The sequence below is a fragment of the Drosophila kikkawai genome, chromosome 3R, assembly GCF_030179895.1.
Source record: "Drosophila kikkawai strain 14028-0561.14 chromosome 3R, DkikHiC1v2, whole genome shotgun sequence".
In the NCBI taxonomy this organism is placed as follows: domain Eukaryota; kingdom Metazoa; phylum Arthropoda; class Insecta; order Diptera; family Drosophilidae; genus Drosophila; species Drosophila kikkawai.
The window spans coordinates 21,346,082-21,358,377 of record NC_091731.1 but is presented as its reverse complement, the minus strand read 5'-3'; the positions used below and the strand labels follow the sequence as shown (position 1 = coordinate 21,358,377).

The window sequence follows — 12,296 nt, the reverse complement described above, 5'->3', positions numbered from 1 at the left end:
TATTGTTGTTGGTTATATAAAAACAAACGCACATACACTTTCGTAGACATTGGGCACACTGGCACAAGCTAATTTCAACACAATATCGATACCGAGTGTTTTTGGCTTACTTCAGCTTAGCGCTTAATTTTCAGTGGCCCTGCTATCTCTCTCTCTCTGCTTCCCCTGCTTCATCCGCTGTTGCGTTTTGGCGTTTTTCCGTTTTCCGTTTATCTTACTTCACGCGGCGTCTTCTCAACAAACTTTTTTGAAATGAGCCCGTTTCAGTGAAAAAGCTACACTAGCATTTGATTCTAACGAAAAGTGTGGCAGCAGCAGCTGAGAGAAGCTCTTCTCTCGCGCTCTCCCTCTCTTGCTGCTAAGAGAGCCAAAAGAAAGAGAGCGCCTTTCGTATCTGTGTGCCACGTACACGTGCCTGCCTGTCCGATCACATTTCTATCTAACAGCCAGCGTATCTGCAGCTGTGTTTGTTTGTATGTGTTTTCTTTGTCCGCTTTGCGCGCATTTTCTACATTGATTTTTAAAAATTCGTGAGCAAGCAAGAGCAAGCGCTCACGTTTGTTTGTTTTAAAGTTTTGCTGCTGCAAGCTTTTCACGCTCTCCCGCTGGGCTTTTCGCGGCTCTCGCTCTCTTGATTTGCTTAATAGGGCACTAGGTTTTTCATGGCACCGTTGGAAAATTGCTGCACACTCACACAGCCGAACAAGACATTTTTGGGCCACGAAAACTTTTGCATTTCCTGTGCAAGTGCCAAAGGCATAAAACGAAAAGCTCGACAGGCAGGGCTGCAAATGTCGCCTTGAACGCAGCGCATTTGCCATTCAAAAGATGTTTTTATGACATAATAATTGAGAAATGCGCGGCCATATGTTTGAGGCCAGAAAGAGACAAAAGGGGGCGCGTGTCGAGACGAGTGTGAGAGAGAAGGGGATTAGAATAACGAGAAAAACTCGTTCAAGCAAACGTAACGAAAATCATTTAAATAAAATATATAAATTATGTATACGCGCTGTGTGCGTTGCCTTTATCAGCCTGCGAAGGAGAGAACAGTGACGGAGAGCGAGATAGAGCGCAAAAGCTCACAAACACACACGCACCCGGAGAGCAAGTGCTAACTAGTGTGCGTGACACACTTTTATGTGACGTCGTTGATTTTAATTTCGTTTGCTCAATTCCATCGCTTTTTGGGTTCTCGTTCGAGTTCGTGTTCTCCTTTGCTTAGCTTGTCCTTAGTTCTTTACCTAATTTTCCTCCTTCAAGGAGAAATCTAGAGGAATGTGCGTTTGTTGATACTATCTGATGGATTAACACATGGTTCCCAGTTCCAGTTGGACACGAATTTCGAATTGGAAGGTGTTAATTGAATTTGTAACAATTTCAGTTTCTCTCCCTCCTCCTTCTTCTTCTGCTTCTTCGAGTATTTATGTAACCAGCTCGATGGGTGGGAGCGAGAGAGAGCTAGCGCATGCATAGATACTTTTTGGCATTGAAACAAAACGCACACACACACTCGGCCAGCAAAGCCCACACACTCACACAAGGAGAGGAGAACTTAGAACAAGAACAACTTAAGAACGTAGAACGGGAGCTTAGAGATACGAAAACACACACGCAGCACACAGATGCACGCGCTGATTATTCCCTCCTCTTTGTCCTCTGCCTTCTCCGCCTATTCTTTCGTGTCACTTGAAAACGCGTGTGTGCATTATTTAATTTAATTTAATTAGATTCCAGTGTCCAACAGCAGCAACAACAACAGCAGCAGGGAACAGCAGCAGGCAACACAACAGCAGTTATTTCTGCTATATATAACAGCACTGGGACTTTATGTGGGTTTGTTTTTTGTTGGTTTATTTTCTATGTAATTTCCAATTGGTTCGAACCACTTTTGTTTGGATGCGTTGTTGCTTTTGTTGTTGCAGAACCTGACAAACACATGCCCCGCAGCGAACACACATAAACAAACTCACTGGCGACGACGCTCTGACTCTGTCTGAATCCAACTAAACTTTGAATTTCGGATCCGAAACTTGCAAGCAGCTCGCATCGCTGAGATTTCTGTTTCTGTACAGAAAATTCCGATGGTCAGTGGTTGCGAGAGAGCGCGCGCTCTGTGTATCTGTGTGCCAGCCGAGTAAGTGTGGTTGTGTGCGCGCCTCAGAAATACAATTTGGTTTTGCTTTCGTTTCGGATTGGAAGAGCGGCGCTCTCGCTCTCTTCCTCTCTAACCCTCTCTGAAAACAGCCACTTTACTCTCAATTTGGATTCCATCTGGATTTCCATTGAGAATTTTCCACCTCGTGCTCTCTTCTAGGCCGAGGTTTTCTCGTTCTCTTCGCGAGGAGATTCTCTGTAGGTCATTCTGGCAATAACTGATGATAATAATAAAAACATAATATTAATAATAAGAGAGCTGATAAGGCATACTTTGTTTTTCAGCAACTACATTTACTGAGATTGATAAAGTTATGAACAGTTTTACGTTTTCATGCAATATTTAAAATAATAATAATATTAGTAATAATAATTTTATAAAATTTAAAATTAAATTTTTTTTAAATCATTCCCTAAATAATTGTTTTTTTTTTAATATATTTTTCCTAAAACATTTTATATACATATGTATCTATGAAATTAAATTCATTATTTCTCTAGTTCCTAACATTTAAATTACGCTATAACTATTTTATTCCTAAGATCATAATTCCTTACTCCACCTTCCCTTCAAAATCAGAGACAAACCACCCCTATATTTAAGAAACATTATTTTTAAAATGAGACTCAATTTATTGGATTTGTTACAAACAATTGTCAAGTAATATCATTGCCATTGCATTTGCGTCATTATCACTAAGGCTACAATTACAGTTATACGATAAGTTATAGTTACGATTCAGAGTTTTTTTAGGCGATATCCCGGGGGCGGGATACCGAAGACAGACATGTATTGCTTATTGTGGGACTGGAGGGATATCACAAAACGTAAAAACCTAAGGGGAAAAGAACGTAAAATCTGAAGTTACACGAGTGCGCACAACCGCCGTTTGCTGCGTCATAAGTAGGATGGGACCTTTAGTCCATCCCTTGTGGTGAGGAAGCTTGAATAAATAAATGATACGTAGTTTTTGGATTACGCATGGTCTGGTGTGTGGTGCGATCAGTGCTTGTGTTGAACGTTAAACTTAGATTGCCTGTATTTGCAGTGAGTTTGCGTCCGAGATTCATAGGTTATCCTTAAGGGGCTGCTGCATCTCGTTTTCCATCGCTCCTTCTAGCCGGTGGATCCATGATGATCAGCTCGTATGGCTGCTCACATACGCAGCCGTTTCCATGGGGCACACCTCTGGCGCCACCATGGTCTCAAAACGCTCCAGATTCTGTAGGAAAGTGAGCGTGGTGCGCTCACATCTGGCCGTGTGTGGCAGCAGGTGACACACATCCAACTTTTGAGAGTGATTCTCTGTGGCGCCGCACTGCATCAAATTAGTGCGATGCAGGACGTAGCCCACGCGCTGCGTCTTGGCCGTGCTCTTGGTTAGTCGCCTCATCACGGACACATCAAGATCCTCGCTAGCTGACACATGATCGCCGCCAAACTGCCCCTGCACTCCAATCCACTCGTTCTCAGCAAATATAAACTTGTCCAGGGGATCGAGCAGCGATTGTGAGGCTTTGTAGGCGGCACTGGTAAGGTAACCCGCCGGATGGGACTCAGAAGGCTTGACACAGTTGTTGATCCTCTCCAGCACCAGGCGGTATATGTGCAATACCGGCTTATTGTCCAGTACGCCTTGGCCGAGTCCTCGCTCATCGTCACTGGCCAGGCGGCGGTCCTGCATGATCTCAAGCTCGCCAGAAGCCAAGGAAGAGCCACCTAAAGGTTGCCCCGTAAGAAGTGTAAGCCGCATATTGGCATCCTCGATGAACATGCCAGTGGGAATGGGATAATAGTTGGCCTGCAGAGGGAGTTTCTCCAAACGGCGCCGCTTAATGTGCTGCAATCCGTTGAGGTCCGTGTAAAAAATGTTGCCGCTGTCGATATGCGTCTGCAGACGCATCACAATCTCCGTGTTGTCCAGCTCACCGATGTCCACCAAATTGCGAATTTCCGGCGCTCCACCCCGCAAAATCGTCTGGTGAACCACATTGGGCAGTCCAACACTCACTGATGACTCCAGTTTGCCCTTCGTAACAAGGACCACTGGCTTGTTGGCCGGTATAGGCATAGCAGGTCCATTGGGAAGGAACAGGTAGGCTCCAGATCGATCTCCATGCTGACGAGTGCCGTACTTTAGGAACTTGAGGTGCACAGGAACATGCGGACTGTCCTGGGTCAGCTGAATGGATTTGAGCAGACCCTGTTCTGTGAATGCCAAGGTAGGACCATTTCCCACACGCAAGGATATCTCCCGAGGCTCACCGAACTTTACATCTTCGGGATATTCGCCCAAAGGCACGGATATAGGTAAGGTTCGTAGTAAGAGATTCGAGGCAAAGGATGTGTGTCTATAAAAAGTCATTAGAAGGTTAAAATCCATTAAAACTGGAAGCACTATCGGGAATTAGTTAAAAATTAATTTCATTGAACAAAAAAAGTTCAATACACAAAAAATCCATTAGGATGGTACACAGAAATCTTTTTAAAGTTTGATCATGACCTTGAAAGCGAAAAGTTTAAAACAAAATGATAGCAAAACATGTGTTACATGGTCTAAGTGAATAATAATGTTTAACTAATACCTTTAATGATTAAAAAAGAGTAAAAACAAGCAAAGTATATATTTATAATCTCTCTATATGTAGTTCCCTTAACAAATATTCCTCCTCTAAAAATATTGATCCAAATGAATACTCACTCTGGTTTAGTCTCTGAGATAGTCAGAACGTAGGTGGCTAGTCCCATGGGCGGCACTCGAGCCTTGAAAATAATGCGATACTTGGTGGTGGAGCCCTGCGGATGGATGGTCTTCGTGAGCGTGTCATGGTGCCAGCTCCAAACGGGAGACACTTCAGCCTCCACCGGATCGTTTGAGAGGTGACTGACGCTGACAAACGGACTGGACACATAAAAGTCCACCAGCTGCTCCCGCCAGTGGGGCAGGGTGTTGTGCATAACCACATGCTTGGTTGGTAGCTCATCGCCCAGGATGATGGTGGTGCGGCTATCCTCCACGCCCGAACCCGGCCAGCGTGAGTCGTCCAGCGTAAAGTAAGCGAAGCTAAACTCTGGACTGTAGATGGAGGGCTTGGTGAGCAGGCGATAGACCGATTGCTGCATCACCGCCTGGCAGGCCTTCAGGGCCTCCTGCATGCGCTGCTCGTAGTCTATTACCACATGCGTCTTGGCAGTGCCGGTAATGCCGTCGTGATGCTGGAACAGCGACAACTCCCTGCGGGCCTGCTCTAGGCGCTCTTCGATGCGCGCCATCCCGTCCCAGGAGTGCCAGGCGGAGAGCATCTCGGCCGAGCGGACATAGTGCATCAGTACACGATCCATGCGCTTGTGATAGGGCCGGGAGGTGTAATAGCCACTCCAGTAGTTGTCCGAGCGATCGGCATATGTGAAGAAGTCGCCACTGAGCGTGGGAAAGGCAGCCGTGCCTACCTTCTCCGCCTGGTGCACTGCATCAAAGTACTCCTGCAGGGTGCCAAACTGTGCCTGCACATTGAAGTGAGCCTCGCTGTTGATGTGATCGAAGAGCTTCTCGTAATTCACCCGCTGCACATCCCACTCGGTGTTCTGTTTGAAGCGGAAATCGTCGCCTAAAGGAACCAGCAGCACGTTGGTTCGGTACAGCTCGGCCTTCTTCTTCCACTGGTCCACCAGCAGGTCCGAACGGGCCGCTACATTCCCCTCCACGATGGCTCGCGGCGGCAGTTTCCAGGGACAGCTCAGACCAAAGGCGCCCATCCGCTTGAAATCAAACTGGCAACACACCTTGGGATCGGGACCACAAGTATGGGGGATGTCATACGAGTAGAACGGCATCATGTGTGTGAAAAGAGCCGTGTCTCCTTCGTTGTCCCATATCTGGCGCCAGTGGAACTCCAGCTGTCGCTGCTGAGCCAGCTCCTTCTTCACCGAGTAGTGTGTGCGCTGGATGAGGAGATTCTTGAAGCCACTTTTTTGCAGGATGTAAGGTAAAGTGGGACTGTGGCCGAAAGGATCGATGGCCCAGGAGGCGGTGGGCGTGACATTCAGATACTGCTTAAGCCAGGTCTGGCCCTCAGTCAGCTGCAGCAGGACATTGCGCCAGTGAGAATTGGCTTCGTCGGGCATTACCCATCCGCCGGTGACGAACTCCAGCTGGCCGCTTTTGACAATGCTGGAAAAAAGATGTTTTTGGGTTTATAGTTTTGGCAAAGAACCAAAGAATCCATTTGGAAGAAAGATCACTTCAGATGCAGCTGTCTAAACAGCATTGTCAGCGAAATGACTCGTTCTTCTGTGGCCACAAAAGGTGGTAAATTATATCAAAAATATGTGCTTACGACTTCATCTGCTGCTTTTTGTTCTCCCCCAGATCATGGAAGAAGCGCGCAAAGTACGAGGTCTCCGCCCAGATAAACTTCATCTCGGGGTTCTCGTGCAGGTGGCGAAGCGCATTGGACAGGATGTGCTTGGTGTCATGCTGGTAATAATCCTCGAAAGTCTGGATCCAGCCGGGATCGTTGTGTGAGTGCGGCACCACAAACACCTTTAGCTTGTGGTGGGCATTGTACTTGAGCGGATCGTAATTGATGTTCCAGCCCTGCTTCCACACTCCGCCGTCGATGTCCTTGAAGGACATCCGGTCGTAGAGCTCCAGCATCTGCACTTCCACCTCCGGCACCTCGTGCACCACATCCTGGCACTGGCCTGGCGTGGCTGAACGGGGCACCTTAAGCGGCATTTTCAGCGGCTCCTCACGGGCCGAGGACTTAGATAGGCGGGCGCGCAGGCTGCGCATCTCCTCTCCGTGCTCCTGCAGACCATTCTCCGACTGCTGCAGCTTTTTCTCGATCGCCATGAAGTTTGGCTGCAAGATTCAAAGAGTTTGTTAGCACTTTGCAGGCTTTCCTGTCGTTTATTTACCTTTTTCTGATTGGCCGCCGGCGCCGCAAAGTTTAGGATCACATAGAGGCTGAGGAAGACCAGCAGGCAGCCGGAGCAGATCACCAGTGCGAAGCGTCGACGTATGCGCAGCATTTTGCGGTTAGTTTAACATGGACACGGTCACGTCAGACACACCAGCAGCAGCCCACCAACAAATATCCAATCGCTTGGAACTTGCGTGGTTTTTTCGCATAAACAAATTCGTTCAGTGTGACCAGAAAATGTTTGGCAAATAAAACCGTCCGCTTCGAAAACAATACATTTAATACTGAATTAATAAAATTATTTTTAAAAATATTTTAAGTAAAAACTAAATAAAATTTAAATCTTTAAAGTGCAATGAACAATTAAAAATAAAATAATTCAATTATTGTTTCCAGAAAAAGTAGATTTGTTTTAAAAATTGAACTTTTATTCATTTTTTAATTTTACTTTATTATTTGCGTATAAAAATAATCAAATAATTTAAAAATTAAAGACATTTTCTGTTTCAGATTATCAAAACAAATTTATCAATGACCCCCCTAGACTTTTTGCCCCCGCCACTGAACCCAGGTCAGAAAACCTAACAAGGTGGCAGTGCTGGAAGACTGTTGCTTCTGGCCTTGCAGCAATAACGGAAATATTATAGTCTACGAAAATTAGGATAAACTGTGTAAAAAAGCCAAAAATATGCGGCTTAAATACATTAAATTATAAGCCAGACGTGAGATTTAATATTTATTAAACTTGTGGACTGTTGGCTCAATGATTTAAGCCAATATCTGAGTCTGTGGATGCTGTGTGTTTGTTTTCCTGGCTAATATCGATTTTATCAGATGGAGCATCCTTCCATGTAACGCGCCTGGAAAGAGTTATCTATTAAATAGAGTATAATCTAATTGGATTTAGAGAGTATAACTTATTGGCATCATGAAGCGACAAAACGTTCGAACCCTTTCACTTGTGGTGTGCACTTTTACCTATCTCCTAATTGGAGCTGCGGTCTTCGACTCACTGGAATCGACAACAGAGGCCAAGCGATGGGAGTTCTTGCAAGGTAATATTATTATTAACTAATTTATTATTACATCCTTAATTAAATATATTGAATTATATTAATACCTTCCAGCTGTAAAGAACAACTTTGTTAAGAAATACAATGTAAGCGACGAGGATTTTCGGGTAATGGAAATTGTCATAATTGAAAACAAACCGCACAAAGCTGGCCCTCAATGGAAGTTTGCTGGAGCCTTTTACTTCAGCACCGTTGTCCTGGCCATGATAGGTAAATATAATATATAAAATACAATATAAATATTTTAAATGAAACTACAACTTTATAACCCCTTGAAAACACCCTCTCCTCTTCTGAAACCTTCCCTATTTTTGCATTTTCATTAAATTTCTATAATTATTTTTAGGCTATGGCCATTCAACTCCTGTCACAATTCCTGGAAAGGCTTTTTGCATGGGCTATGCCATGGTAGGTAATCCAATTATACTCACTTTCCCTTTTAATAATACTAATCTCTCTCTAGGTGGGCATTCCTCTGGGCCTGGTGATGTTCCAGTCGATTGGTGAACGTCTGAACAAGTTCGCTTCGGTTATCATTAGACGGGCAAAGAGGGCCAGCGGAGCTCGCTGCACGGATGCCACAGAGATGAACCTCATGTTGGCCACGGGCATGCTCTCCTCGATTATTATCACCACAGGAGCGGCAGTCTTTTCCCGCTACGAAGGTTGGAGCTACTTTGATAGCTTCTACTATTGCTTTGTCACCCTGACCACCATCGGTTTTGGGGACTATGTGGCCCTGCAGAATGACCAGGCCCTCACCAATAAGCCTGGCTATGTGGCCCTAAGCTTGGTCTTCATTCTGTTTGGCCTGGCCGTAGTGGCTGCTAGTATCAATTTGTTGGTGCTGCGCTTCATGACCATGTGAGTTATTTTTAACTTTTAAGTTAACAGGAACAGATTTAAATGAATTTTCCATTCCAGGCAAGCGGAGGATGCCAAGAGAGATGAGCAGGATGCTCAGAATTTAGCTGGAAATGCCCAGCCGGTGACCTTTGATGATGAGTCCACGTACAACATGCATGGTAAGCTGTTGGAGAACAATTACACCACAGAGAATGATGAGACCGCTTCGCTGTGCTCCTGCACCTGCATGGGCGGCACTCGATGCCTCAACCATGAGCAATTTGTTGATCCGGACTTCCAGCCCACGGATATTATTGAGAGCACCCTGTGCTTGAAGCGCGCCTCCGTCTGATATCCGTATAGCCAGCTGTGGAACTCCTCTATATAGGAACCAGAGCCGAACTATAGTTATACAATCCTGTAGAGACACAACCGCCGGTTACGAAACATTGGTTGTTAGACGAACCTTCCCTACGCAGATATTTACACGAGGAAGGGTTGGTTATTGTGGATTGAGAGGGGGAATACATAGAAAATGATACACTTTATGATAAATGCATATAATGAAGCATATTTAACAGCGCAAAAATACCACAAAAAGCCAAAAAGTCTTAGGGACTTCTTTGTTTGACTTTCACATAAGAAAACTATTCATATTTTCTTTGCGACTATTTAGCTACTTGACAAAAGTAGAGTATTCAGAAATTCCTATAGATTACTATCCTTAAAAAGGAGTTTCCCACAATAACCGACCCTCTTCCCCATATACACACATTTACAAAGGAGGAAACTCCAAGAACCCATGTCAATATCAATCACATCATCTGGTTGGGAGCCCAAAGAAGCCTTAATAGGTTTCCTGGTAACTCCTCCGCCACTAACCCATCTCATATTGTAGCCCTAAGATGTTTTAACCAAAGAAAGCACTATTAAAGATTTTTTGCCCAAAAAACCTCCAGAAAAGTAAGCTGTGATTATTTAAAAGCCAAAAAACTATCCCAAAATCGATTATCGCAGTAGGCGAGACATGAAACTTCGAAGACGGATTCCCTTGTAGCCTCAGTCCACCTCCGAATCAGCTAGAAGTTACACGTGTATAAAAGTAAAACCAGAAAAATTGTACGTTAAAGAAATCAGTCGATCGTCGGTTTCTGCTCCTCAAACACTTGGCTCTTTTTTTCCGAAAAAACAACTTTTATCTCGTGTCCGGTTCGTAAGAATATTTTTCTCCTACCGGCAAGATGCGTGAAATTGTGCACATCCAGGCCGGTCAGTGCGGTAACCAGATCGGCGGCAAGTTCTGGGAGGTGATATCCGATGAGCATTGCATAGACGCCACAGGAACCTACTATGGCGACAGTGATCTGCAGCTCGAGCGCATTAATGTCTACTATAACGAGGCTACCGGCGCCAAGTATGTGCCGCGTGCCATCCTGGTGGACCTTGAGCCCGGCACCATGGACTCTGTACGTTCCGGCGCCTTTGGACAGATTTTCCGGCCAGACAACTTTGTTTTTGGCCAGTCGGGTGCCGGCAACAACTGGGCCAAGGGTCACTACACAGAGGGAGCAGAGCTGGTAGACTCTGTCCTGGATGTTGTAAGGAAGGAGTCAGAGGGCTGTGATTGCCTGCAGGTAAGTTGGTTTAGAAATAATTCATGATTGGGAAGGGGAAATAATTTTTCATTAATTTATATTGACATGTATGTCAACTAGGTTTTCCCAAAAAAAAAAGCCTACTGATTTTCCAACCATAAATATCCTTCTCACCTCCGCAGGGCTTCCAGCTTACCCACTCGCTGGGTGGTGGCACTGGCTCTGGCATGGGCACCCTGTTGATCTCAAAGATCCGCGAGGAGTACCCAGACCGCATCATGAACACCTTTTCGGTGGTGCCCTCGCCCAAGGTGTCCGATACCGTTGTGGAGCCCTACAATGCCACCCTGAGCGTGCATCAACTGGTGGAGAACACCGACGAGACGTACTGCATCGACAATGAGGCGCTTTATGACATCTGCTTCCGTACCCTGAAGCTGACTACGCCCACGTACGGCGATCTTAATCATCTGGTCTCCGCCACCATGTCGGGGGTGACCACCTGCTTGAGGTTCCCTGGCCAGCTGAATGCTGATCTACGCAAGCTGGCCGTGAATATGGTGCCCTTCCCCCGGCTGCACTTCTTCATGCCCGGGTTCGCACCGCTAACCTCTCGCGGATCGCAGCAGTACCGTGCCCTGACCGTTCCAGAGCTGACCCAGCAGATGTTCGATGCCAAGAACATGATGGCCGCCTGTGATCCGCGTCATGGTCGCTACCTGACGGTCGCCGCCATCTTTCGCGGTCGCATGTCCATGAAGGAGGTGGACGAACAGATGCTTAACATCCAGAACAAGAACAGTAGCTTTTTCGTTGAGTGGATTCCCAACAACTGCAAGACGGCCGTGTGCGACATCCCGCCTCGAGGCCTTAAGATGTCGGCCACCTTCATTGGTAACTCCACGGCCATCCAGGAGCTGTTCAAGCGCGTTTCGGAGCAGTTTACGGCCATGTTCCGGCGCAAGGCCTTCTTGCATTGGTATACCGGCGAGGGCATGGATGAGATGGAGTTCACTGAGGCTGAGAGCAACATGAACGATCTGGTGTCGGAGTACCAGCAATACCAGGAGGCCACCGCCGATGAGGAGGGTGAATTCGACGAGGATGAAGAGGGCGGAGGAGACGAATAAGCACACGAATATACACACTCGCACTATCACACACACGCTGCACTAAAAACCTGCTCCATGATCCTGCACACACAGCCACACACACACACCTCTCCAAATGGAACCACAAACTAAACTGCACTGACCCCGACCCATATTTCCAGAATTCTAATTTGCACAGCCTTAAATCGAGCACACAGAGTTTCTACATTTCGTTGGCAATGCTCGCTCCTAGGTGAATATCACACCATTTGATCATAAACACCATTGTAATTTTGATGCTGCACAGTTATTAATCATGTTGCTAGTGACAAGTCACCTATTATGTGTATAAATAAATGTTTGTTTTGGAATCGAAATGAATATATAAGTTCCTATTGATAAAAAGTAAAACCGTACCCTTGGAAAAGTCACATTCGTGAGTGCATCTTCTACTGGTTTCCTTGTGAATCTCCTCCTGGTCGCTCTGTAGGAAAATTCCCTATTTAAATTTTCCCAGTACCAGAATTCCTTGCTTACCACATGTGGATTCCAATAACACCGAATTTTTACTCATTTTTAAAAATATTGAAACTTGAATTCCTTGTTTTTCA

General features: G+C 45.7%; 3 protein-coding genes across 3 annotated transcripts; 2 read left to right on the top strand and 1 right to left on the bottom strand.

Annotated features, from left to right (window-relative positions):
- Window positions 1-2,763: 2,763 nt before the first annotated feature.
- On the bottom strand, window positions 2,764-7,320 carry alpha-Man-IIa (alpha-mannosidase 2). The gene is made up of 4 exons (XM_017165166.2): window positions 7,076-7,320; window positions 6,493-7,019; window positions 4,857-6,326; window positions 2,764-4,506 (listed from the first exon to the last, which is right to left on the bottom strand). Exons 1-4 carry the CDS (start codon window positions 7,187-7,189, stop codon window positions 3,294-3,296), a joined length of 3,324 nt encoding a protein of 1,107 aa, XP_017020655.1. The 5' UTR covers window positions 7,190-7,320; the 3' UTR covers window positions 2,764-3,293.
- A 343-nt stretch (window positions 7,321-7,663) lies between these two features.
- Window positions 7,664-9,934, top strand: Task7 (TWIK-related acid-sensitive K[+] channel 7). The gene is made up of 5 exons (XM_017165153.3): window positions 7,664-8,135; window positions 8,208-8,363; window positions 8,500-8,561; window positions 8,617-9,017; window positions 9,078-9,934. Exons 1-5 carry the CDS (start codon window positions 8,009-8,011, stop codon window positions 9,349-9,351), a joined length of 1,020 nt encoding a protein of 339 aa, XP_017020642.1. The 5' UTR covers window positions 7,664-8,008; the 3' UTR covers window positions 9,352-9,934.
- Window positions 9,935-10,061: 127 nt separating this feature from the next.
- betaTub85D (beta-Tubulin at 85D) lies at window positions 10,062-12,062 on the top strand. The gene is made up of 2 exons (XM_017165151.3): window positions 10,062-10,633; window positions 10,777-12,062. The coding sequence occupies exons 1-2, from the start codon at window positions 10,241-10,243 to the stop codon at window positions 11,722-11,724; spliced, it is 1,341 nt and encodes a 446-aa protein (XP_017020640.1). The 5' UTR covers window positions 10,062-10,240; the 3' UTR covers window positions 11,725-12,062.
- Window positions 12,063-12,296: the final 234 nt, after the last annotated feature.